The sequence below is a fragment of the Mus pahari genome, chromosome 14 (assembly GCF_900095145.1).
Source record: "Mus pahari chromosome 14, PAHARI_EIJ_v1.1, whole genome shotgun sequence".
NCBI classification, from domain to species: Eukaryota; Metazoa; Chordata; class Mammalia; order Rodentia; family Muridae; genus Mus; species Mus pahari.
The window spans coordinates 38,003,001-38,012,727 of NC_034603.1; the positions used below are offsets into that span (position 1 = coordinate 38,003,001).

Here is a 9,727-nt window from a genome sequence, read left to right on the forward strand (position 1 = left end):
GCACGGAGCTGCTAAGCCCCACGGGCCAAGGGTCTCCACACCTGAGGCTTGAGATCAGTGACATGAGCCCGCACTCACTCCTGCTTCTAGGAGCTCAGGATTACACAAGCCCATGGGTGCCAGGCATTTGCAATCAAATCCCAGAGCAACAATCCCCTCCAATCTGAGCACCCCAAGGCCTAAGTCAGCCCCCTAGGACCCAGAAACACCAACCCGTAGTTCAGGATTTGAGCTGGGGCCCAGGCCAACTCCTGATGCCCATCTGAAACAGAGCGAAGGAGGCCTCGATAGCTAATTGGTTAATCATAGTCAGCTGCTGAGGACTCATGATAGGAATGTGCTTGAGAGTTAATGATGAGATATGGATGATTCTTGGAAATAAATAAGCAGGAAGTAAATGAAGATGCAGGGCGTAAGATAAAACAGCAAGCTGTTCTTTCTGGTCAATCCCTCACCCCAACACTCTTTAAATGAGGAAGTCACAAGAGGTCCCAGAAAGAGGAGTGGGAGAAGGCACACCCTTGAGGACAATTGCAGAGTTAGTCCCAAACCCAGCTCCACCCCACAGCCTCTTCACCAATCACCATCCGCTCAGTGTTATTTACGGGCAAGACTTGAAATTGGATGTCCCAAAATACAGACCACTGGGCACAAAACCCAGCAAGACTCTGTCATGTGTACTAGTGGCTTCTGCTTGGTCCCTCCCACACCAACCCTCCGGGATAAAGTTCTCCACTCTGACTGAGTTCCTGCCTCTGCTCACTGCTGCACAGGGAAGCCAAGACTTCACACCCGGTAACTGGGCTGGGGTTGCCAGGGAGACCAGTGGGGCAGGGACCTTGCAAGACGCTTCACAGAGAGGGAGGACGTTGGGCTTGGATGACCTAAGTGGGAAGAGATACAGGAGGAGAGTGTGGGATTTAATTTCCCTGGATTGGATTATGGGTGCCTCGATCCCAAGGGAGACAAAGACCCAGATGCAGCCCCAGTTTCGGATCCACTGCAGCCAACAACCTTCCTCTTAGTCCAGCCCAACTCTAATCTCAGCGTTAGCCTCCAAATCCAGTTTGGGGGTTCGAATCAGCCCTGATTGAAAATCAAATTGAACCCTATTCTGCTTGCAGATTCACTGCAAGCTCAGGCCCAGGTCCTCCCCTGGGTCCTGAGTGTAGGTGTAAGTCCCAGGAAGGGCACAGTCTCAAGACCTGGCCCATAGCAGACCTAACAATAGCAATAAGTTCAGCTTTTGCTATTACCTCCAAATTATAAACTCAACTGAACTGTACTACGCCCAATCCTGACCCCATTTCTAATTCAATTGTAAGCTAGCTCCTTTTAAAATTTTTTTATTTTGCCTTCTTCTTTTCTTTTTTTTTTTTTTAAAGATTTATTTATTTATTTATTATATGTAAGTACACAGTAGCTGTCTTTCAGACACTCTGGAAGAGGGCGTTAGATCTTGTTACGGATGGTTGTGAGCCACCATGTGGTTGCTGGGATTTGAACTCAGGACCTTCGGAAGAGCAGTCAGTGCTCTTAACCGTTGAGCCATCTCACCAGCCCCCGCCTTCTTCTTTTCCTCCGCCTTCCTTCCTTTCTTCCTTCCTTCCTGCCTTCCTTCCTTTCCCCCCCTGGAGCTGAGGACTGAACCCGGGTCCTTGTCCTTGTAGGCAAGTGCTCTACCACCACGCTAAATCATTTTTCAATTTTAATCATTTATTTATTTAATGTGTGTGAGAGTTTTGCTTGTGTGTACATGTGTGCTCGTGTGTGCCTGTTGTCCACAGAGGTAAAAAGAGGGTATTGTGGCTCCTGGAAATAGAGTAAGCTATAATGGATGGTTGTGAGCTACCAGGTAGATACTGAAAACCGAAGAGCAACAAATGCTCTTTACCACTGAGCCGTCTGCCCAGCCCTCTCTAGGTCTTCTCATTCTTGCTCTCACATGACATATCTGACTTCAGTTCCAGGCTTTGCCTCAGTAAAGCTTCTAGCACTCTCCTTGGTCCCAGCTCTGGATCTGTCTGGATCCTGGTGTCTCAGTTTCCCTTCAGACAGCCCCAGAGGCCCGTGTTTGTTCAAGTGTGACAATGATATACGAAAACCTCCAGAACTCGAGGAGCGAGGAGAAAACCCAAGAGCTTGGTAAAGGTGAGAGCAGAGCCAATACTCCTGGCCCAGCGTCTTCACTTGTCCCCAATCTGTATGTGTGTGTCCCCTGGGCAGAGCTGAGTGCTTGAGTCTGATGGACGCTGGACTCAGGACTGAGGGCCCATTGTGAAGAGGATCCAAGGTCCTCAGGAAGACAGGGTCAATGAAGACCTCAGGGATTCTTTTTCCTGGGCTCTGTAGGGGTGTGCAATGCAGGGAGCTGGGGTTGGAGGGAGCTCATTTATTTGATCCTGCAGACATGTGTGAACCTGTTAGGGACCTGCCGGCCCCTATCTGGGTGCTCCCCGTTTCTCCCCCACAGGCTCCTATTACAAGACCTTACCATGTGCCTGTTTCTGATTGGGTGTTAAACACATCCTCCAATCTGTGAGAGGCCCAACAGACTGTAGACTTCCAATGCTTTAGAGGTGTCAAATGCCCGGGTACCTGGTGCTATATAACTTTCTAGCTATGCCCGTACCCTTGCAGTGACAAGCCTTCACTGTCCCTCTCCTGTAGCCCTGTTCTTCCCCCTTCTGCCTCTTACAGTCTGGATCCTGAGTCGTGACATCCCCTTCTCTTTCAGCAGCTCCTCCTCAGTCCTTCCTGTGGCGCATCCTCTCTTGGACCCACCTCCTCCTGTTCTCCCTGGGCCTCAGCCTCCTGCTGCTGGTGGTCATCTCCGTGATTGGATCCCAAAGTGGGTCGCAGGGAGAGAGGAACCACAGGGTGTGTGGGCAGGGTGGAGGAGAGAACCAGGGCAGTGATTGGCACAGAGAGTCCAGATGGACAGCAGTTAGGGCCACCGCAAGGACAAGCTTAAGGAGCGCAAGGGACAGTGACTTGAGTGAGATGAGAGCAGTGGTGGGGACACAGAGGCCCCATGGTCAGACAGCTGCCGGCCCTGTCACCTGGTACTTTGTTGGGTTCTACAATCACCTCACCTCACCTCCTCAGCCTCGGTTTATGCGTGTGCAGTGTAGGGTAACAACAGTGCCTACCCACTGGGTCTCTGTGAGGCAGAGTTGTCACTCTGTGTGCAAGAGCCCTGCCTAGTGCTGGCTCAGGGGGAACCCGAGAAACCTGGGTTCTGATCGTCCTGTCGTCCGCATCAGATTCCCAGTTAAGGAGGGACCTGGGCACCCTGAGAGCCACTTTAGACAACACCACCTCCAAGATAAAGGCTGAACTCCAGTCCCTGGACTCCAGAGGTGAGCTGGGCTCTCACGGGGTTCTGGGCTGCAGTGGGNGGGGTAGNGAGGACAGTCCTGAGCTCCGGTTCCTTGCTCTGCAGCTGGCAGCTTCGAAAAAGGGATCAGTTCTCTGAAAGTGGATGTGGAGGATCACAGGCAGGAACTGCAGGCAGGTGAGAGGCCCTGGTCTCGAGAGTGTGCAGAAGGGTGTGGGTGAAAGCGAGTTCCTTTGCTGAGCTGTCCTCTTCCAGGCCGAGGCTTGAGCCAGAAGGTGACTTCTCTGGAGAGCACAGTGGAGAAGAGGGAGCAGGCTCTCAAAACAGGTGAGGCTGAGGTTCCCCTGTGCCCTGGCAGGAGGTGTGAGCATACGCGGTGTGTGGAGAAGGGCCCAGACTGGGCATTGGCAGGAGGTGTGAGCATGCGCAGTGTGTGGAGCAGTGCCCAGACTTAGCCTTGTGCAGACCATCTGAGCACCAGGAACTCCCAAGCAGGTGCCACAGCCAGAGCGCTATTTTCACTTCTGTCTGTGTGTCCCAGATCTGTCTGATTTAACCGAGCGTGTGCAACAGCTGAGGAAGGACTTGAAGACCCTGACGTGCCAGCTGGCCAACCTCAAGAACAACGGTGAGAATGAGAAGGGTGATGGAGGTGGTTTGCGCTAGTTCCTGGGAGGCGAGGACTCGACAGGCATTGCCTCTGCTCTCCATCCTTGCTTTGCTTTTCATAGGCTCGGAAATGGCCTGCTGCCCGCTTCACTGGACGGAGCATGAAGGCAGCTGCTATTGGTTCTCTGAGTCTGAGAAGTCGTGGCCTGAAGCCGACAAGTACTGCAGGCTGGAGAATTCTCACCTGGTGGTGGTCAACTCCCTGGAGGAGCAGGTGATGCCAGGGTGGGCTATTTCTGGGAGGCTCTCTGGTCTGAGGGAGAGATAATCATGCCTTTTTCTTTCTTTAGAATTTTCTACAGAATCGCTTAGCCAATGTGGTTAGTTGGATCGGCCTAACGGACCAAAACGGGCCCTGGCGATGGGTAGATGGGACCGACTTTGAGAAAGGCTTTAAGTGAGTGTGTGCTGTACATTTGCCCTGCTCTAGTGGCCTTTGCCTGGGACTACCTCTTCCTTCAAGGCTCTGGCCCTGGGGTAGGTGGTAGAATCTGGGGATATGGCTTAGAGCCTGGTTTCTGGAAGCCGACATCTGTGTTTGTTCATAGGAACTGGGCCCCAGAGCAGCCAGATAACTGGTATGGACACGGACTGGGAGGAGGTGAGGACTGCGCCCATATCACTACAGGTGGTCCCTGGAATGATAATGCCTGCCAAAGAACCTTCCGCTGGATCTGCGAGATGAAGTTGGCCAAGTAGAGCTCGGAGCTCTCGCCAAGTAATTTATTTCTTGAGTGATTTCAGCTGCTTAAGCCTGGAGTTTGGAATCCTCCTACCTGGTCTCAATATTGTTGGGGACTTCCCCCCTCCCCCAAGAATTTTAAGGCAAGAAGAAAGGATTGTGTTTGAGCTGGGTAGTGCTGTGTTTGGAAGAATGAGGTGTTGAAATCTGTGATATTTTGTACAGTGTGCAGCTTATAGTAGGCAACTTTTGAATGTAACAAAAATTAAATACTTATTGTTGATTTTGCCTTGTTTTATTCTTAATCAAAATGGGTAATAAGATGAAAAACTATATAGCCCACAATCTAACATTTATCCTCTTTGAGTAAAAGCAAATTCAAAATGTGAGAGGGTAGTGTCCCCAAAAGATTTACAGAAGACACGTTTATCAAAGCTCTGCTTGAGTTCCTGAGAGCTTTGTGTTCAGTAATGGTGCGGGGGGGGGGGTGTCTGTTATCACATTGTTACAAAAAGTGTGGAGCTAGGTAATGGTCCTCATGCTTGTAATTTCACCCCCTGAAGGCAGAGGCAGAGGGACCATCGCCAGGCTGGGCTACACAGTAAGTTCCAGGCCAGCTAGGGCTACACAGTGAGACGCCATCTCAAAACTAAAGAGGAGCCTTTGTAAATCGTTGTGGGAAAAGGAAAAGCCGAGAGTTGTCGTTCCATGTTCAAATCACTGGAAGAAGATGGTGGAGATGTCACTTGTAAGAACTGTGTCCTGGATTGGTATGACTGCTCAGTAGGCAAAGGGGCCTGCTGCCAAGCCTGAAGACCTGAGTGTGAACCCTGGCACCCACATGGTGAAAGGAGAGAACCAAGTCATGCATGCTGTCCTCTGATCTACACACACACACACACACACACACACAAACACTCACACTCATACTGTTCTGACTGAGATTTCAGTACTTCTCCATGCCTCTAAAGGGTTTATAGGCAAAGTTAAGAATACATTGTTTGAAACCCATTTTTCAGACTTATTTTATTTTCATGGTATCTTCATAGCCCTGGATGACCTAGAACTCACTGTAGATCAAGCTGGCCTTGAGTTCATAGATATCTACCTGCCTCTGCCTCAAAAATGTGTACTTCCATGCCTGGCTCATTTCATACATTGTTGTTGTTGTTCCTAAATCATGTATGTGAATCTGAGCGCTGGTGCCTGTGGAGCTCAGGAGAGGGTGGATCACTAGGAGATGGAGCTGCCTTATGTGGGTGGTGGGAACTGAACTCAGGTCTTCTGAAGAAGAATTCACATCCTTAAATGCTGCTACCTCTCCAGCTCCTATAGATGCTTTTTAATATCATGTAGTCCCATGTTTGTTCCTGGGGTTATCTAATAGGCTGTTGTATTACTGTGGGGTAGGCAAGTGCCTGCTTATTATGTCTTTGCATCATGTATATGTAGTTCACATAGAGGCCAGAAGAGGGTGCCAGATCCCCTGGGACTGGAACTATAGGTAACTGCCACATGGGTGCAGGGCATGGAAAACTGGTCTTCCACAAGATTAGCAGGTGCTCTAAACAGTCATCTCTTGGACCTGTTTTTTGTTTGTTTGTTTTGTTTTGTTTTTGTTTTTGTTTTTGTTTTTTCATTTGAAGAGATCAATGGATTTCCCCCTGATTTCTTTCTCTGCATGTCTGCCATTGGCACATAGAAAGACTACTTGATTTTGTGTGTTGATTTAACATTCTACTACTTTGCTAAAATTGTATCTGATGTAATAATTAAGAAAAAAAATATTGGGGCTGGAGAGATGACCCAGAATTTAAGAACATTCGCTGCTCTTCCAGAGAACCCAGATTCAATTCCCAGCATCCACACACAGAGCAGCTCACAGCCATCTGGAACTCCCTTTCCAAGAGATCCAACGCCCTCTTCTGGGCGCTGTAGGCACTGCATGCACATGGTACATAGACATAACAAACAGGCAAAACATACACACATGTAAAATAAAGACTAAAACATTTAAATTTTTAAATTAAAAAAAAACTTGAAGATTCTGAGTTGTTTGGTTACTGTGAGTTAGGAGCACTGGTTGCATCCAAAAGCTTTGGGTGTCCAGCAGCATTGTGAGAAGAGAATCGGAAGGCCTGGTTATTTTGTCCTGTGCAGGTGTGGGAGCTTGGACAGGCTACTTGGTTCTGGAGTCTCCGTGCTCAAAGAGGGTGGTTGTCTCTGACTGCCTACTTGTGGTAATAACCCTACGCACTGAGCCAATCAGCGTCCGTGCTTCAGAAGTCCTTGAACCTAACTTACTGCTGTGTGGCACCCTCATACCCAGCAGACACTGTATTCAGAGACTGGTAGCGCATCCCATGAGCAAATAGCCCAGAGACGCTAACACTATGGGAGAGAAAGCACTGCTTTCTCTGTGTTTGGAATTAAAGTTCTTTTTAATTAGCATACATAGTATCCGACCTCATTATGGAATCTTCAAAGGAGACGTGTTTTTGTTTGCACTCCCCCATCCCTCTCTTCCCTCCCAGGCCCACCCGCCCTGTACTCTTCTCACCCACCCACGGTGGTCTTTCCACTCGTGGTTCTGTGGCCCGCCTATCTCTTATCCTCTTTCTCCCTTCTTCTGGTCTCCTTCCTACTTCAGGATCTATATCCGTATCTATTTTTATATACATATGTATAGACTATTTATTATATACCTATGTATAGACTATTTATTATACACCTGTGTATGACTTTATTATATACCTATGTGTAGACTATTTATTATATACCTATGTATAGACTATTTATTATAACCTATGTATGACTTTATTATATACATATGTATAGACTATTTATTATATACCTACATATAGACTATTATACACCTGTGTATGACTTTATTATATACATATGTATAGACTATTTATTATATACCTATGTATAGACTATTATATACATATGTATAGACTATTTATTATATACACATATATAGACTTTATGAGCGATAATCCTCATGGGAAAGACAACACCTGATTTTGGTTTTTCTGAGTCTAGGCCACCTCATTTAACACAATATTTTCCAAACCCATCCTTTTTTTTTAAGATTTATTTATTTATTATATGTAAGTATACTGTAGCTGACTTCAGACACTCCAGAAGAGGGCATCAGATCTTGTTACAGATGGTTGTAAGCCACCATATGGTTGCTGGGATTTGAACTCAGGACCTTTGGAAGAGCAGTCGGTGCTCTTGCCTGCTGAGCCATCTCACCAGCCCCCCCATCCATTTTTCTGCAAGTTTCATGATTTTTTTCTTTATTAATGAGTACAGTCCCACTGCACGCAGGTTTTCATTGTCCCGGCATCAGTTGGTGATCAGCTGGGCTGGTTCCATTTTCTTGCTGTTGCGAATAAGGCAGCAATGAATATGGATGATGAGGTGACTCTGTGGTAGGATAAGGAGACAGCGTCCTCTGAGTTATACGTCCATGAGTGAGAGAGCTGGACCCATGGAATGTTAGGACCTCGGGAAACTCTTAAGGCCTATCTGGAATGCTAAGGCCTGGGTAAAATGTTAAGGTCCAGGGAACGTTACCTGGCTGGTCTGCCATCAAGGAACCCTTCTCAAATGTTTCTGCTGTTACTAGGAAACTTTCTAATGCCAAGACTGATTACATAGTCTGTTATGTTCTGTGCCCTTGGAAATCAGTCATGTTAGAAGTCAGTAGAACTGTTCTGTAGTTACCCACAGTAAGCTTGGACCTGAACCAACCACCCAACAGCACTTCCTGCACCTGTGTATAAACTTTTAGGGTACTTGCCTTTATAAACTCCCCTGGGATGGACTCCAACAATAGAGAGACATCTGCCTCAATATAGGAAACTATTTGAAGTAAGACTTCCATTTTGAGTAGTGGCCGGATAAAGTTTAAGTTCCCAAGACCTCCCTGGGAACTGACATCCTACTTGGCAGAAAGAGACAAGTGTGTGGTAACTGACATCCTGGTTGGAAGTTGACATGAATGTTAGACAAGTCCTATCCTGGTAGACAAGTCAGGACACGAATATTAGACAAGGCGAGTCCTCTGCCACAGCTGAATATCCCAACCAATGGGAGCAGGATACGTGTACAACAAAGACATGTGCCTAAGGAAATCCCCTATCCCTAAATCCCGATTGGTGAAATAATTTGGCACAGATGTCTGTGGATTTGCAGCTTTAAAACGCTGGAGGATTTTATCTCATGGTCATGGTTCAGTTCCCAAATCTGGATCATGGCCCTGGTCCACCAGTCCTGGGTTGGATGCTCAACAAATGATCCCTGTCTGACTGAGATGGGTGTTCATGTAATCTGTGAGGTGATTCCTGAACCCCAACATGGAAGTTCTAATTTTTTTTTAAGTCATTTCCATGAGTTGACACCTTGGTAAAGTGCCTTAATTAGGATTTCTATTACTGTGATAAAATACCATGCCTAAAAGCAATTTGGGGAGGGGAGGGTTGATTTGATCTGACAAGTCTCTGGTCGCACTCCCTCCATCACTGGAGGAAGTCAGGGCAGGAATCTGAGGCAGGAACCTGGAGGCGGGAACCCGAGACCATGGAGGAACGCTGCTTACTGACTTGCTGCTCATGGCTTGTTCAGCCTGCTTTCTTGTAGAACCTAGGATGGCCTGTCCAGGGTTGGAATTGTCCACAGTGAGCTGGGCCCGCCCACTTCAATCATTAATCAAGAAAACGCTTGGTAGACTAGTCCATAGGAAAATTACCGAGGCTTTTTTTTTTTTTTTTTTTTTTTTTTAAATTTAGGTTCCTCCTCCCAAGTAACTAGCTTGTGTCAAGTTGAAAAAAAAAAACCAAAACAAAAACCACAACAATCCAATCAGGACTTAAAAGTTTCTATTTCCTCCCCTACGTCTTCACCAGCATTTGCTGGTGTCTCTTTTCTTTCCTCTCCCCCGCCCTCTGTCTTTCTGTCTCTCTCTGTCTCTCTCTGTCTTTCTCTGTCTTTCTATGCCTCTCTCTGTCTTTCTCTGTCTCTCTCTG

At 47.3% G+C, this 9,727-nt stretch overlaps 1 protein-coding gene across 2 annotated transcripts; it reads left to right on the plus strand.

The window, feature by feature from the left end:
• Positions 1-696: 696 nt before the first annotated feature.
• On the plus strand, positions 697-4,929 carry LOC110332416 (C-type lectin domain family 10 member A). Of its 2 annotated transcripts, none has more exons than XM_021213643.2 (10): positions 697-795; positions 1,965-2,151; positions 2,738-2,851; positions 3,267-3,362; positions 3,446-3,517; positions 3,596-3,667; positions 3,882-3,968; positions 4,072-4,223; positions 4,300-4,406; positions 4,558-4,929. In XM_021213643.2, the coding sequence occupies exons 2-10, from the start codon at positions 2,091-2,093 to the stop codon at positions 4,706-4,708; spliced, it is 912 nt and encodes a 303-aa protein (XP_021069302.1). In that variant the 5' UTR covers positions 697-795; positions 1,965-2,090; the 3' UTR covers positions 4,709-4,929. The 2 variants fall into 2 exon arrangements, with proteins under 2 accessions (XP_021069302.1, XP_021069303.1); XM_021213644.2 differs by having other exon boundaries at positions 2,741-2,851.
• The last annotated feature ends 4,798 nt before the right edge of the window (positions 4,930-9,727 follow it).